This window comes from Cottoperca gobio, chromosome 4 (assembly GCF_900634415.1).
Source record: "Cottoperca gobio chromosome 4, fCotGob3.1, whole genome shotgun sequence".
Lineage (NCBI taxonomy): Eukaryota > Metazoa > Chordata > Actinopteri > Perciformes > Bovichtidae > Cottoperca > Cottoperca gobio.
Genome location: NC_041358.1, coordinates 25,435,383 through 25,453,137, shown reverse-complemented (window position 1 = coordinate 25,453,137; position 17,755 = coordinate 25,435,383). Strand labels below are relative to the sequence as shown.

At 42.6% G+C, this 17,755-nt stretch overlaps 1 protein-coding gene across 1 annotated transcript in view; it reads right to left on the bottom strand.

Moving 5' to 3' along the window:
• Nucleotides 1-1,654: 1,654 nt before the first annotated feature.
• The window catches only part of plpp2b (phospholipid phosphatase 2b), a 20,225-nt gene continuing 4,124 nt past the window's right edge, over nucleotides 1,655-17,755 (bottom strand). The window contains exons 2-6 of the mRNA XM_029430131.1: nucleotides 8,428-8,579; nucleotides 7,449-7,711; nucleotides 6,898-6,955; nucleotides 5,653-5,829; nucleotides 1,655-4,589 (exon numbers count right to left, since the gene is read on the bottom strand). Coding sequence (XP_029285991.1) covers nucleotides 4,431-4,589; nucleotides 5,653-5,829; nucleotides 6,898-6,955; nucleotides 7,449-7,711; nucleotides 8,428-8,579 — 809 coding nt within the window. The 3' untranslated portion in view covers nucleotides 1,655-4,430. The remainder of the gene's footprint in view (nucleotides 4,590-5,652; nucleotides 5,830-6,897; nucleotides 6,956-7,448; nucleotides 7,712-8,427; nucleotides 8,580-17,755) is intronic.

Below are 17,755 nucleotides of genomic sequence, written 5' to 3'. Positions count from 1 at the left end.
ATGTAAGGAAGGAAGGAAATAAGTAAGGAAGGAAGGAAGTATGTAAGGAAGTAAGTAAGTAAGGAAGTATGTAAGGAAGTAAGTAAGGAAGGAATGTAGGTAGGAAGTATGTAAGGAAGGAAGGAAGTATGTAAGGAAGGAAGTAAATGAGTCACAATCTGCGACGGAAGGTGGGGAGACTGTCTGCTGTCCTGACATCACTGGTGAGTGAGCGGCGAGCAGATTGGTCGACGCAGAGCGAAGTGAACGTGCTGGGGTGTCTGCTTCGACCGTGGCCTGGATGTAGGAAGAGGCTGATCCATTCACAGCACGGTAGGCCAAGGTGCAAACAAGGTGTTGCATCGTATCTAACCTTTCAGGAGGGATCGTTAGGTGTGCTGAACAATAGTGCATGATAGAACACGCGGGTTATTCCAATATTCATGGTTCTGCTGATGATTTTGTGACCAAAGCCACAGGAATATATGCATCCACTGCAGGTAGAGGTATCTATTTCATCTGCCTCATTAACCTCTCCGGCAGATCGTAGATGTGTTAACGTCTTTCAGAGAGATAGTGTGCACAACCGCAGGCGCAGACGCTGTTTAGCGAGCTCAGAAATGCCCCGGTTACCACAGAGATCATCTCTCATAATATAACAAGGTAAATTTCACTATTAGGCCTTAAGGATAATATATTCAGCAATATTATGCATCTCTGGAGAAATTAATGAGAAAGCAATGAATTCACACGTTGTAAATCACCCTGAAGAAGAAGAGGCTAAAAGTCATGTAAATAAAACACGTTAATGTTTTGCAGTCCCAGTTGTTTTGACATCACAGTAAGAAATAGCCCCTCGTGCGCAATTCCTTCACAACGTGCGAGTGAGTAATATTGTTTTAAATGAGGGATGACAGTGGTTTTCAATACGGCTGCCAACGAAACTCCCACAAACGTCCCCATGGGTCCAATGTTTATTTCGTTATAAATATATGTTTATTTTCGTGGAGAGGTTCATTCTCCAGCCTGGACGCACTGAGGAGCCCTGATTAACCTCGCCTGAATCCTCAGCACTTGGTTTGAATTATGCTTGTTGTTATGAATCAGTTACTTTACTCCAGAGGTAAAACTGTACATCTTGTAGGCACACACACACATTTTACATTGTACACATGAACTCGTCTTAAACTTTCGACGGAACATTTAATTGCTAAATCCACATTTCTGTGATGGATACAATATCATCTCTGCTTTGTAACATATTGCCTGCAGGAATGATTGCTTTAGCAGGGGAAATAAAACGCAACATGTATGATGTTAGGGTCACTTTACTTCATTACAGAAACACACGTGCTTTACAGCAGTAATCTTAAAGATGGAGATCTCTGAGATCCCTGCGCTGATAAAACCAAAACTTTACACGTGGAAAAAATAGTTCTAGAGGTTTTCTTTCTTTGGGCAATCGTCAGATAACAAACACTTAAATTAAATCGATGCTGCACTTGTTGCAACATCGGTTGAAATTAAAAAAAGATCAGTGAACTCGCCAAGAACTTCTTGAAATCTTCATATCATATTTCATTTCTTAAAAAGATCCTGCAGGACACCATCTATCGAGAAAGCCCGGTGTAACTCCATCAGTGACGTGTATAAATCAAAAACAAAACGATGCAACTGAAGGTGGATTACATCTTTATTTAATTCTCTGCTTTAGAGCCTATAGATATAATCTATATACAGAAAGCAAACAACGTGAATCAAAACCTACAGGTGGACATATAAAAACAGGAGGCACTGATCCGACACACGGAGCCACGTGACGAGAACCTGGAGGTGCATCAAACACCACGGAGTTTCTACATTCTCATCCTCATTTGGGTTATTAGTCTGGCTGCAGGAACACACAGATGATTTAGATGCAGGGGAGACGGGGAGGGGCGGGGGGGGGGGGACTCGCACAGCACTTCACTGCAACCAGTTCCAGCTGTTTCTAGTTGTAAATCTGTGTTTTAAATGTGTGGAAGTCCCCAGGGACGGAAGTTCCCCATGAGATACCCCACACCACACCCCCTGAAAAAGAGCCCCGCCTTTCTCTAGTCCCAGCTCAGCTTCGGGGCCTCACAATCACTGCCAGGTGAGATTCTCTCCGTCTTCCTCCCCTCCCCCTCCCCCTATCAGGTATGTGGTCCGTCTGATCTGATGTCAGTCATCCAGGGGTCTGCATGCTGTACAAGAACTGTACAGGAGACCTTATTCACAAATTAACCTCATCCATCAACACAGGAAGGGGGGAGGGGAACACAGGCACATCTTTGAAGTGGGATGGAGCAGCTTCAAAAACACAGTTGGATACGTAACCCTTTATCATTACAACAGCCCTTTAACAGGCGCTGCCAAGGCATCTGGCTTATGTTTGGACCTGGAATTGAATCCGTTTGTGTGGCAACTTCTACAGCCACCAGTTCTGAAAAGGCACGGGCCAAAGCACACTGTACAGGTGAAATTAAAAAACATACAAGCATGTATATGTACATCCTTCACGCAACATGAAACATGTCTCATAGCATTAGTATATACAGTATTTGTGGCTCAAAGTGGCAAGCAGGGGTGATTGCACAAAAACCTTAACAGCGCTGGCATTTCCAACCTTGTAAGAGTCAATAAAGAACTTCTTGTATTTAAAATAAATTAAACACCATTTTCATAACGGTCGTCTCATCCTTCTTTGATTATTACTATTTGAGAAAAAACAACAACACACACAATAAAACAGAAGACACGATAGAGACCAAATTGCTTAATTATTTGATTGGCAATATAATAGTGGTATGACACATAAAGTCCAACAGAAGTCTGCAGCAATGGTTTCTACCTCTGCAGTCCATTTCACACAGGAGAAACATCAATCATCCACAAACTCCACAGTTAAATGTATACATTTTCTCTACGGAAGCCTTGAGAAACAAACTTCTGCAGATGCATTTTTAAAAAATCTGATTTAATTAGTTTTCTCTCGTGTGTTTGTGACTGAATGGAAAAGAAAAGATAATCCTGGTTCTTAATTCAGAAACACAGAAGAGAAAAGTATTTGGATCAGACTTTTTGCCCCTCAGGGCTTCCGTACCTCACTGTCGAGGGTGAATCTGACCGGGTCTGGACACAAAGAAGTCTACCCTGAAAGTTGAAGACTCAGTAAATGTCCTTCCCCTAATTCAGATTCACATATCTGATACATAACTCAGAGTCGAGTCATCGGACAAGCCTGCTTCGTCACTTTTATAACATATAACATATAACCTGTTTGTGTGGCAGTTAGGAAAGCTGGCAGAAATGCATCGTCAGCTAATTTAAGATCACAGGATTACCTCCGAACCATGAAGTTCGATATATACACCCTCCTGGGTGGCGGTGCGGCTGAAATATTTTAGTTTTTGCCAACATGATGATAAAATGAGCTCAACTACTGTGACCTGGTTTCCACTCAAAGTATTTGTTATGAGTTGCAACACAGTGTGCAGCCAGTTTATGTGCACTAAAAAGAAGCCATTCAACAAAACTGTGCTTTGACCAACATTTTCCAAAACATTCTTCCACTCGCTATTTCTTTCATCGCCGCCAATTCATTTGGTTCTCTACATACACATAAAAAACACACAAGAGAATCTTTAAAGCTACATTAAGCGATGGATTTGATATTAACGTCAAATCAAAGGGAACTCCTGGTAGGTGAGATAGTTGTACTTAAAAATCCATCCCTGTTTTTTTCCGTTCATCAAGGTGAAACCCAAACACTCTCCCTGACCCGTTAAATAAAGCTGCGGGCGGCTGTTTCCTGCAAACACATTGTACGTTCACTGCGACACAATGAGCCTCGGAAACAAGTGACAAGCAAAGAAAGTGGAGCATGTGAGCCGAAGGGAACACATTTTGTTCCTCGGCGTGTAACTTTCTAAAACACATTATCCGCGAGCACTTAATACGGGAATAGTGTATCGTAGCGTTGTTGCTGTGGGTTCGGAGTCTTCCGCTTAATGCAGCTTTAAGTACATCAACATCAACAATATGCTCCTCTCTCTCTTACAGGAGAATCATCATGGTGTCTTTGAGAGGGGGCTCGGGCACCTGGCGATGGGATGCAGCCCCCTCAGTCAGTCCAGTGGTTGGGGAGTAGGTGGGGTGTGAGTGGTTGACACAGGGGGGAGTGAGAAGGGAGGCTGCAGACCTGATCCCAGCGTTACTCCTACAGAAGCGTCTGGTTGCAGAATTAATATAGACACTTGAACATTTAACATCTCACACTCATAGGACTTCTCACACAGCATCAGCAGCTGGCAGCCTGCAGGGGGAGGACCGCAGATGACCCGGGTTATTCCCTGAACTGAACACTGTTGTTATCACACAGGTCTGGGGTCTGCATGGCTGCAGCCTCCGTTCCCCAGCGTCAGCCCCCGTCACACAGGGCCTGGGTTGTGCCGGTAGTTGTAATGGTTGCCGTGCTCGGAGTCTGCGATCTGCAGGCTGGGTTTCCTCTCTGGCTCTTCACTATCGGCCGTGTCTGACCTTGTGCAACGCGAAGGGCGCTTCTTAAAGAAGTCTGACACAAAGCGCACCTGCAGAGGAGAGGAGAAGATGTCAGCTTTGCTCACCATGCGGATATATTTTTCCCACAGAGATTGGAGTATAAGCATGTAAGGGACACTGAGGAGGTAAAGGCTGGAAAAACTGTGATTGCATATGTCTGGAAAAGTCTGTGCACAGCTGTTAAGTGACACACTCACACACACACACACACATCTGAGAGGAACACACCAAGAGCAGGCACAACCCCTGAAGGCCATAAAACACTATGCCCAGGAGGGGCTCTAATTGCACACAACACTGTGAAGGCCAAAAGAGCTGGCTCATTCTCAATTATTCATTCAACACACACACACACACACACACACACACACACACACACAATCACACACACACTCTCCCACTCCAGAATTTCCACAAGGCGGTGCTGACAGCGGCTCACTCAAAACAGGGAAGTGGCCAGACAATAAAGAAGCCCAGCTGGATGAAGTGAGCAGAAAAGACTTACTGCCTGAGAACCTGCCAGTGTGTGTGTGTGTGTGTGTGTGTGTGTGTGTGTGTGTGTGTGTGTGTGTGTGTGTGTGTGTGTGTGTGTGTGTGTGTGTGTGTGTGTGTGTGTGTGTATACTAAACAAACTTTGCTGCTGTCACACTCCCCTCTATATGGACTTTTCCTGCAAGACTGAAATAAGCTGAAATATGGATTCCTCCGCTTTAAAAGCGAGTATTACTAAATTAAAACAATAATTTTTATGATCTGGATCCACCCATGTTTGCCTTTGGCTAAAGACAAAACCACAGGAGTAAGACTGAAGGTCAAGATGTCATCTGAGGATGGAGCTACTAGCTATTACTAAAGAAATTGAGCATGATGTCTGGAGATGAATGTTGAGAACATCTCACTATTGTCAGTATAAACTCTCAAACTTTATGTAAAATCGCCAAACCTTAGCTTCCATTCAGTGCACGAGCAACTCATCGTCTCGATACTAAACCATATCAGAAGTTATGACCGTCTGACATCATGGAAATATATTGTAAGAATCCTTAAGCTTAGCAATGTTTGCCCTTGAGAGAAGTTGTCGTGGAGACTCACGTTGAGCACAGCAACAAGCGCTCCCTGCAGCAGCCCCACCAGCACGTCGCTCCAGTGGTGCTTGTAATCAGAGACGCGGGTGTAACCCACATACACCGCAAAGGCCACCAGGAAGAACTGGATGGTGGGCCGGAGAAGTCTGGCCCACTTAGCCACCAGTCTCGCCTGCACGTAGAGCTGGAGGAAGTGGAAGAAGAGCAGAGGGAGGTGGATTCGTGGGGGGGGGGGGAGGAGACAGAAGAAAAGATGTCATGAGTGGTTTTGGTCTCCTGAAAAAGGTTATCACAGCATAGATAATGTGTGTGTGTGTGTGTGTGTGTGTGGAGCAGCAAGGGGAGATTGTGTCTCACTCCAAATACCAAACACAAAAAAGTCCATTTATTTGAAGCATTTCTTGTCCCTCTAACACCAACAGTGGCTGCTATACCTCAAAATTGGATTTAACTGTAAAAAAAAAAAGGTGCTGAGTATGAATCTAATTTATGTCCACTCTGGACTGAAACCCCTTCTTTTTTTGAGAACTGGAAAACAGCAGACGCCAAAGAATTATGAACCTGGCACCAGTACAGACTTCTCTGGGATTCTATTGGGCTGCTGTTAAAGGTGCAGCAGCCCCCCTCACACACACACACACACACACACACACACACACACACACACAGGCGGGATATCACAGTATTTGCCTGGCAAAACCGAGAGCCAGGACTGAATCGCTGACGGAGGAATGGACACTAGCTTGAGCTATTCTGTCTTTTCTTTCAAATGTTCTTTGTACTGAGCAATTTTGCTTTGCTTTGGCCTCTTGACGCTCACTGTCTCGCACTGGTGCCTGGCTTTAAACACAAAGAGATGAGGCCAAGGATAATGAACTGGATAGGCCTGGAAGATAGTACACAGCACATGCTTTTTGCCTTCATCATTGCAGGGAGAAAAGCAGCAGAGGCCTCCAGATCATTTCTCTCCAGTATCCACATTCTTCCTCTGAACTCTTGCCTTGTCCTTTTATGTCCACAGGCACACACTGCCTCTGTGAGCCTTTTCTCCTTCGCAACAATTAGCCCTAAAGTAGAGATCCAAATGCATAAGCCCTGTTCTCAGATGAGTCAATCTGGGGAATGTTATGCATGATTCACACGGAGACATCAGCATGGAGATCACATGGAGATATTTCCATTTACCGTAGACAGAGAGGCATATTTACACTGTGTTTGAGGAGTTTTAGTCATGGATTGAGGCTGTACTTACTGCTAGGAAGAGCATGCAGTACATTCCAAAAGAGGAGTGACCCGAGTAGAAGGACAATCTGGAGAAGAGAAAGAATCGAGTCATGTGTAATGAGTCGCACTGGATCATTGTTTGGAGTTTGATTTGTGCTAGAATTAGACAACCACCAGTATGTGATATATACAGTATATATACAGTGTATATATATATAAATAAATAACAATAAATAAATAAATAAATAAATAAATATATATATATATATATATATATATATATATATATATATAATAAATAAATAAATATATATATAGAATAAATATATACATATAAAGAAATAAATATATACATATATAGAAATAAATATAAAAAAGATATATATATTTAACCAAATAAATATTAATAAATAAAACATAAATATATACATATAAATAAATATTAAAAAATATACATATTAAAAAACTAAAACTAAATATATATACATATAAATAAATAAATATACATATATATATTATTATATTTATATAAATATTATTAATATATATATATATAATACTGAGATCTCCTCCTCCTACCTGGACTCTGTGACGTCCTGAGGCTTGCCAGTGCAGTTGATCTCCTGCATGTATCCCGTGCAGACTTTAGGGACACACACGGCCATGAAGTTCGGTCTCGGGCGGCCGATGGTGAACTTGGCAAGGTCGGTGAGCGACTGGCTAACAGAAGCTCCAAATAAAAAGGTGCCCACTACCTTGTAGAGTGCAGCTACGTACTGGTTGAAGTCAGAGTTTGAGTAAACCCTCTTGCTGTAGACCAGATACGCCTCTCCAGAGGAGATCTGAGGGAAGAGGGCAAACAGTGAAAAGAGTTATTTTTAGTCTTTGATTACATTTTATTTTCTATTGTTGGAATGAAATAACTTTTCCTCCTCATACATCAAAACTTTGCTCCATTACTAACTTTAGTAATGGAGCAAACAGCACATAATGTTAAAGGGAGACACTACAGGTGAACAGGGTAAACATTTTAACTAATAGATACCATCACGAAACCTCCTCAGGTGATTACTCACATTAAAAAGGCAAATTATTTTCTATTACAAGTTTTCTGAAATGTTATGTTTTAATATGCAAATGAGGCATTATCATATTAAATATGTGCTAATATATGCATACATTTCCAGAACAGAAATCTTGTTTTATTTTGTTGACATTTTAGAATCAAAGATTCAGAAGATCGTCAGAAAATGAATTTTTCTGCATGTTTTTAAGAATAAAATATGATATAAATCAGGCTGTAAACACCTTCAGCATATAGAGGAAGGAGCTGGAATGTAATAAACATTTTAACTATCATGAATCACCATCAAACTTCCCTACTTACAATAAGATTTTTACATTACAAGTTTTCTAGAATGTTATGCTTAAATGTGCAAATGCAGGCATTATCTCAAGCCATAGTGAATAAAGGAGAAATCTGCAGACACAAACACACAAAGTTAGTAAAATGAACACGTAAATGTGTATATGGAAGACTGAGAGAGTGAGAACTCACAATGATGACAGTGCAGGAGATGGTGACGGCTGCCAGCATGCCATGGGTGATGGTGTCTGCTTTGACGGGGTACATGATGCTCTCGTCGTCACAGTAAATCCCTCGTCGATACGGCGTGAACACGATGGTCATAACGATGAAGGGCAGTGCCGCTGTAGCCAAAACAAAGCAGAAGAACAACAGTCTGATGATATGGGTTGGATTTATTATCACTGTATTTGGAGAGATTGTACTTTTTGGTCGCTGCCAAGATTATAACTGGGCGTACAGAGCTGGAGCAAGCTCCAAGTTAATGGACTATTTGAGAAAGAAAATTGTTTTGTAATAACATATTTGCCCCGTTATGTGCAGCTCTTTCAGACATGACATCATTTCTTCTCTCAGGGAAGTGAACATGTTTCTCTAAGGATAGCTAAATTGTTTTTCCCTCTCCCTCTGGACCTCAAGGTCTAAAATCATAATGATGAAAACAACCCACAAGGAGAGAGAAAACACTCGGTCGTTCAATGTCTGGGTACAAATGCTCAGCAAGGAATAGCAAAAATAAACAGAGCAAAATAGTATTTATGTACACAGCTATGTGGGCATATGTAAAAAAAAAAAAAAAAAATCACACATCACTCACATACTCAACAGACACAAGAGTGTACACACACACATTTACTGCAAACACAACACACACATATGAAGCTCTTTTGATTGATGTGGCTGTGCGCACAAATAAGACAAATATAGCTGCTCAAGGCTCCTGAGAGCACGAGTGGCGTCCTTGAGATGTTCAAAAAACATCCATCCCAGAAATACGCACTCTCTCTCTCACCCACGTACATACTCACCTCACTGCATTTTGTAGATGTACAAGCGTGTGTATAGCGAGTAAAATACGTACTGTATGTGCTTTTGAGAGTTGTATTGATGAATAAATGAATACTTTATGCAGACGCTACTTTTCCTCAGACTGAAGGAAGTTCTTCAGGAAGTTCTGATACCTTTTCCCCCATTTTTTTTAAGCCTACGATGGTGTGTGTGGAGTCGTGAGGAAGACCTTACTTCATACACAGAAATGGCCAATTTATCACTTTATCAGTTCACCTGAAAAAGTAAAAACAATGTGCTTGTGAAATGTTCTTCACATGAAGTATAAACAGTTATTGAAAGCTGAAAAATAATCCTGAATAATAAGCTTCAGCCCTGCTGAGGAATGCACTCTCCACCCTGATATCCACTACCACTGTATAATAGGCAGACAGACAAGTCTTGGGGCCGGTGTGGAAATGCCATACAGCCACATACTAAACGCAAGAAAAACAGCCGTGAAAAAACACTGCACACACACTTTGAAAAGTGCTCTCACCAATAGTATTACATTTCTGTGTAAATGAGCAGTGCACCCCTCTCGATCTTTAGAAGAAAAAGGTCTGCAGCTGACATAATTCCAGGAGGACGTCCAGTGAGACTGACTGAAGAGTCCACATGCTGTAGACGGAGACCAGAAGGAAAATATACAACTGGATGTTGGATCAGGATCCAGCTGAGGTGAACACTCCACACAGAAACCAATATGGAACGACAGCCTGCTGTAAATGCATGAATACTGTCAAAACTCGAGAGTGAAACTGAAACCTAAAAAGCACGACACACCATAAAGATTAAAGCTGTTTGTAGTAAATCACTAATTAACTAATGAAGACTAATACATGCTGTAATTCACACAACAACAATACCCCATGACACGTGCACAGTGACACGTGCACAGTGACACGCAGCGTGTCTCACTGGTGTCTGACATGAGATGAGTACGGACCTTGTTTAGTGACATGCCAACTGCACACATGTTCCTCACAAACACTACAGAGACAAAGAGTCTTATTGGCTCAGTCGGGGAGGGCGAGCGGGTAAATAGAAGCTTTGTGTTGAGAGGAGAATAAACAATAGAGCTGTATAGGATAAACACTTTGCACATGGACTCCTGGTTACCCGACCTCGGGGAGGAGCTGGCTCTAGATGTTTAAGGTGAAATACAAAATGTCGACGAACACTGTTCAGACTCAGAGAAAGGTTATTCATTGTTCCTGTTCTTTGGAAACAGCCAGCTGTCCGAAGGTAATACAATCTGCCCACCAGAAACCTCTAAAGCCTACAATTGAATATTATATATCTTGTTTATATAATGAGTTATTTAGTCAGCTGGTAGGTGAATTGTGTTACCTTTGGACAGAGCCATGCAAGCTGTTTCCACCTGGTTCCAGTCTTTATGCTAAGCTAAGCTAACCGGCTGCTGGCATTAGGTTCAGAGTTAGAGTACAGACATCAAACTCTCCACCAGAAGGTTAATAACATTACTCCCATACTTCAGCGTGGTCTCACTCTCAGGGCGTCAAATACCGACCCTTGGGCATTGGGCGTCGTCGCACCGAGCTTTCAAGTAACTCCAGTGTAAACCTATTCAGGTTATTAGAAGACGCTTAAGAGTGCTTCAGTCTGCTGAGTGTTAGTGGGTGGATCAAACAAACACAGGCCTCCCAGGGGACCGCCGTTCAAATCCTGCATGTAACCAAAAGCGGAGTTATTTTTTAGAGACAAAGTTATGTCGGGTGACGTTTTGTCTGTAGCTTATTTGAACTCAAACATAGATTTTTTTTCTCCTGAAACTCCCCAAGTAGTTTTGTTGCCTAAAAGTAAATGTGACGTCATGTGACGCAATGAGTCATTTGCTCCAACGTTAGCGCAAAACTTCTGCGTCACGATACAACGCAAAGGGTTGAAGCAGGGGGCGGCTCATTCTTCGACATTTAGCACCTATAGACAATTTCACCAGCTGACACATTCACATCCAATGCATTCTGTAACCTTCCCCCCCCCCCACACACCTTTGTCTCCTTGTGAGCAGCAGCAGCTGGAGGACACCTGGCAACTTCCCACCGACAGCCTACTGGATCCCTGTTATCACATCTACCAGCCGTGTCAGGATGCGGTAAACTGGGTGTATAAAGTCTAATTCCACATGTTTCCCTCTCAGCACCACCACAATCCTGTTGGTGGTGGTTGGACTTAAATCTAAAGGCCGTGTCACACAGCTCCGTATGGCAGAAACGGCGTATATGAAAAGTAGCTCAAAATGTGTCAGAGTCCAAATACGTCCAACTTTTCCACAGCGGTGTTGTAGCCTGACGTATACATAGCGAATTATTATACGCATGTCAAACATTGATAGCGTATCACTTACTTATTTAAAACGTATCAGAGCGTCATCAAAAGTGCCATCTGGTTCACGTCATGGAGAACGGCTAACATGCTGAACGCTAGCTGTACTGTAGAAACACGTTTAATAAGTTACTCCGTCGTCAGGCATCATCTTAACATCGGGTAGGAATAGGTTATCCACTCGTTATCAATTACATTGGCTGTAGGATTCACCGTCAGCCGACGTAGCCTATATCTAATGTACCTCTAGCGTAGTCACGTAGGTATTTACGTACTGTATTTACGTAGGTAAATATTCACGTACGTATTCCGTATTCACGTATGTCTAACGTAACGTAACGTCTGCATATCTTATGAAGCACACGTCGGGTACGTCCGGTAATTTTGAATATGCTCAAAATATCAGCGTTCAACAACGCACCCCAGTGTAACACCGCCTGCTCTTAACGAATACTACTTATACCTTACCTTATATCAACGTACACCAGCGTATTGCCGATATTTTGTATATCGTTATGCTCTCGTTGGGTATTCGTCTGATACATTTTGTATTAGAAAGTGATACTCTATCAATAGGTTAGACATGCGTATCTGTATATGTTCACTTTTCCGATCCGAACCGATGAAAAGTTGGACGTATTTGGACTCTGACAAATCTTCGTATACGCCGCCATACGTTTCTGTCATGCGGATATGTGTGACCTTAACAGATAGATGGCTACAGGAGGTATTATTGTGTTTCTACTCTAAGGCTCTTATGTAACTGCTTGGTTATTAAAATATTGTTTCCACTCCACATTTTATGTCAGCAAATAGCAACTTTTTATGCATTCAGTAAAACAATGTAGAAGAAAGACTTTGTTTGACTGGATACGAACAGGCATCAGAACTTTATACCAGAACGCTTTAAAAAAGGACAAACTCAGGGGGAATGTTTTGTTTTTTTAACTTAATGCAGCATGGTAAATGTCACTTTAAAATGTCAGAAATATATAATTGTTTCTGTATTGCAGTCACATGGTATAGAAACTTCAAACTGTGTCATGAAGCTTTTAACACTTGCCAGAGCAGAGCCGTTAATCACAGCAGAGCAGGAGAACAAGGACCTGAAGCGCTTCAAAGAGAAGCCAGCAGCTAATGAAATATATTTAAGCAAGCTTACGAATAGCTTTTGCATGTACATCAACAACGTTACATTAGTGAGTATCACTTGTGTTCATCTGTGCGCCATGCTAAAGTTTTAAATGAGTGTTTTTACTAAATCCTCTTAAACAAACTTCTGGATTTTGTCAGTTTGCCACACGTTTCATGGACTGAGTGAAAGCAGCACACCTGGCCTTAAATAACCTCCCCTGGCATGTAAAATAAAATAAGAATGTATGAATATTTCACTTCTGGGTTCACAAATGAAGCACTTATTCAGCTGACACATGACTTTAACTTCATAAATTACAGGTTCGGATGAAAATAAAAGCGCTCGACTAAAATGGTGTAAAGAGTCTGAACTGCCGTCACGGGCAGAACCAGTGGTGCAGCCTGAGGTGTGTGAATGTGTCTCAGTGGATCATATCTGCGAGAAACAAACCAGCCACTCTCTTGAAAAGCACACACACACACACACACACACACACACACACACACACAAAAATAACCCATTGGCAGACAAAGTAGGTCTCAAGGATACCACGAGACATCCACACAACCCAAACTAACCCTGCTGCAGAGCTGCACGACCAAACGTCTGACTTGTGTGGCACAAAAGAACAGATACACGGAGGGAAGGTAGAGGGGGGGGGGGGGGTTGTACTTATACAGGATACAGGAGAACCTTCGTTTAAAACACCTGCTTTTTTTTAAAAGGATGGAGGCAGGGAAACGCTGCCAGTTTGGAATGTAGCCAGGAAGCTAATCTCCAGCTGCCAGTCAGAAAGTCTCCTGCCTGAGCCCCAAACAGGAGCCTGTTTGAAGTCGCAGGATGCGGGGCTCCAGCTTTCCTGTCTCAGATTAAGGAAGGCCCATTTTAGAGGCTTTGGTTTGGATTTATTTTTAAGGCTTCTCATTTACCTGGCCGCAAACTCGCATTCATCCGCAGCGGCACCTCGGTGTCTCCCGCCGCTTAAATGGGCATTACTGCGACAGAGAGATGAGTAATTGGTGATGACTGCGTGTCAAGACGGTTTTGAAAAGACACAGAAGAAGGAGCGCCACGGAAACATTTGAGCATGAATTGATACCACGGACAAAGAAAGATGTCAGTGTGAGATCTGTCGTCTTTCCTTCCACCACTGCTGATCCACATCCTCCGTTCTGTTTTCTCCCTTATTCAAAATCATTCTTCTCTCTGGAGCTCCATCTTTCTGTCTGTCATCCTCTTGAATGCAGCTTCCTCCCACACAAATCTCCTTCTGTTGTAAATATAGAGGCCTCAATGGGATGCTGCTTTATTTAGCCGGCAGATGTGCAATTACGTCGGACCATTTGGACCACAGTCGCACTCTGGGGCTGAGATTCGAGGCTCGTCACGTCCTCTCTCTCTCTCTCTCTCTCTGCCGGGTTTATTCTTTTTTTCCTCTCACAATTCCTACAAGAGGAAGGTTGACGCCTCGATCATCTGGAATTCTCTCCAGCGGTTTGAGAGAACCTCACACCTACTTGCCCTGGTTTCTCTGACATAACCTGCTGCACCTGCAAAACCATGTGGACCGACAATTATTCTCCTCAATTTGAAAAACACACAAGTCTGGGTTTTCATTATGCACATTTTCAAGGCGTGTAAAGCCTGTGTGTGTGTGTGTGTGTGTGTGTGTGTGTGTGAGGGGCGTTCTCATGCCCCTGGGCTGCCCCGTTTGGTCTAAAACATTCCTTTGGGGTCACAGCTGGAACTTTTGCTCCAACTTCTAATTTATTCTACTCTCATTTCTCATCTTTCCAGCACGAAGGTCACTAAGTGAGTTTCTTCTTCCTGTATTTCTCCCCCCCCCCCCCCCCCTTTCCAAATCCATATTTTCCTTCTCATGATAGCTCTTGTTTCCACTCACATTAACACCATTCCTTCTTTATTTGTGTGTCACTCTTTAGTCATTTACTCCATCCGACTATGCCTCCGACTCTCATCCCCTCCCTTTGTGCACGAGGACAGAGGGAGGCATTATTTCCTTTTTAGCTGCAGTCAACATTTCCACTTTTTTCTTTTGTTTCCAGTTCAAACATGTGTTGTTGAAATGACAGTGAGGAACCTACAGCACCAAAGCTCTTTAGTGCATCAACATGGGTGATGTTTAAAGACCTTGACAAGACGGCTTGCGGTAAAAACAACCAAGCGCTCCCTCTTTCTGACTGTTTCACTCCGAGCTGGACTGACTAATGTGGAAGGTATGTGCTGAGCCTACAGCCTCTACCGGCGTTGGCCTCTGGAATTCTAATTCACAAGAGGAACGCCCAACTTCACCAGTCACACCAAATCCTGCTGCTGCCAAAATTCTTTATTTATAATCCTGCTTTTTCGCTCCGTCCATCATTTACGCATGCTTAAGTCCAAGCAGCGCAGAAGGAGACACGGTGGTACAGCTAAATCTGGCAATCAAAGGGTCTGGATCAAAGACGTAGGCCACACAGGTTTGAACCCAAACCATAGAAGTGTAAAAGTATCATGAATGGTGCTGAACTTCTCTGAAAGTTCACTAAATGTGTTGCTGTGTCGTCTACACATCATTGCTAAATATACAGTGATTCTTCTGTATAATTACTGTATGCAAATGGGACTATGTTTAGCTGCTGCTGCTGACTAACCCCGGTGATATTGTTAGCATTTCAACAAAATTAAGACCACATTTTCCAAACTTCTGGTCCCTGTAATAGTAATCAGGCGTCCCCTCTCTGTGCATGTCTTCTCTCTAACTTCACGGGGAAGAATAAAGATGTCGACAGGTACTCCTCCAGCGATTTAAATCATCCGCCTGTAAAAAGACACAGAACAGCAGATGCCAAATGTTTCTAAGTGCAAAGGAATTAAGAAAGTTTCTCATGAGATGTAAAACCACATAGCAGCTGTAGATTTACTCCTCAATCATGAGGAGAACTATTATAATTAAATCTGAAATACACTTACACTAGTGCTTCATCTGTGTACTTTTGGGGAATTTCAAAATGAATGTGGCTATGATTTTTATTTTTTCAAACAACCACCACAAAAGATCCTGATCCACTTTAGAGTCTGACTGATGGAAGACTTTACCAGAAATCCCTGTGCAATTAAGATCAATAGAAAAACAACAATAAAAGGAGACGAAGAAGAAGAAGGCTCACATTTCTCAGAGGGACGTCCTTTCTGTTAAAAGGGCTTCAGTTTCCATGACAGAGCTCTGCTCCCATCAAGCATCTTTACTGCCTTTCACTGAGAACCGGGGACGATCAGTCTTCCCAACACAACTGCGTGAGAGCCCCGGCTCCCCGGAGACGCCACCGCACGACTTGACTGACAAACTGTGACCGGCATCCAGCGAGGTCACGGAACAGAGCATGGGGATATTTACATGTAGGCAAAGTCAAATAAGGTAATGAATCAAGTGAGAAGTAGAGTCCTCGTGTAATGCGAGGAAATAGCAACTCTTTGATAGTTTGGCAGCTGTGTGGGGTTTTGGAAACAAACTATATTCTATCAGGTAATTATCAATAACAAGATGCTAACATACAATTAAATAACTCCACTGTGTGTGTAGAGCAGGCAGCAAGAGTGAAGCCAGCGTGGAAGTGCTTTAAACCTGCATTCTCTCGAATAGCCAGCAGGGGGCTGCAGAAAGAAGTCTAGTTTTATAGAAGTCTATGAGAAAATGTCCCGACTTCTCACTTGATTTATTACCTCAGGAAACATTTTGATGATGAGTTTATGGTCTCAATCACTAGTTTCATGTTTTCTCCAACACAGCATGATGTTCATTTAGTAAATGATTGTCCCATTTAGAGTAAAACAGATGACAAAGCAGCGTATGCTTTAGGGCGGGGCTACCGTGTGATTGACAGGTCACAACTTTAACCCACAGAAAAAAAAGTTAATTTGTTAGTTTGAAAGTTAATTCTAACATTTTTAGTGCCTGAAAATGTCGCTTCGGCCTTTTGTGTCACTTCTGGTTGCAAAAACCAAGATGGCGACGGCCGAAACGCCAAACTCAACCATAGAGAGAGACCGATGGGTGACGTCTCGCTGACTACGTCCACTTCTTGTATACAGACTGAGAGTGTAGACTCCACAGGAGTATGTAAACTCAAAACAAATGAAATACTAGAACCCAGCGTCATCTTTCTGTGTCTCGCAAATAACAAAAGAATCACATGACAGGAACATTGTCATGTGTTGTTGTTGTCTTGTCTAAAGAATAATATACTTTAACAGAACTGGTTTGTCATAGCCTACTATACACAAAGCCTACACACACAGCCGTGCAGCTCCTCCTCCTGAACAACCTACACCTGCGCTACTAAACCTACAACTGTGAGCTGCGGGCAGGGAGAGGTTAAAGCCGGACCTTTCCTCTCTGTGCTCTGAGCCAACACCCACTGTCTATTTGTGCTGAGTGTAGACTTATACAGACAGAGGAGAGGAGAGCAAGGGAGGAATACAATGAAGAAAGAATGGAGAAGGAGGAGGGAGGCTTAAAACGAACAAAAAAACTAAGGCAGATTTCTGAAAAGCTAAAACAACTCAATGTCCCACATGCTGCGTCAGACAGGTTACGTGGTTATAAACTACACAGATAACTTGCGTTTAAGGAATAAACTAGTCTCTAAGCAGCCATTTTGTGTCAGATTTCTCCAGGAAGAGGTTCAGTGATAGTTTGGCATTGTATTAAACATAGAGGGAGGCACATCCACACGTTGTTAGTTTGACCTGGGCAGGGAAGGGTGTGAGTGACATGCCAAAGAAATCCCTGATTGTATCTGCTGCTGTTATTTGGCCTTTGAATTACATAACGAGAGAGAGAGAGAGAGAGAGACAGAGAGACAGAGAGAGAGCGAGAGAGAGAGACAGAGAGAGAGACAGAGAGAGAGAGAGACAGAGAGACAGAGAGAGAGACAGAGACAGAGAGATACATGTACATGTGCAGAGAACAGGATATTAATATTTGGA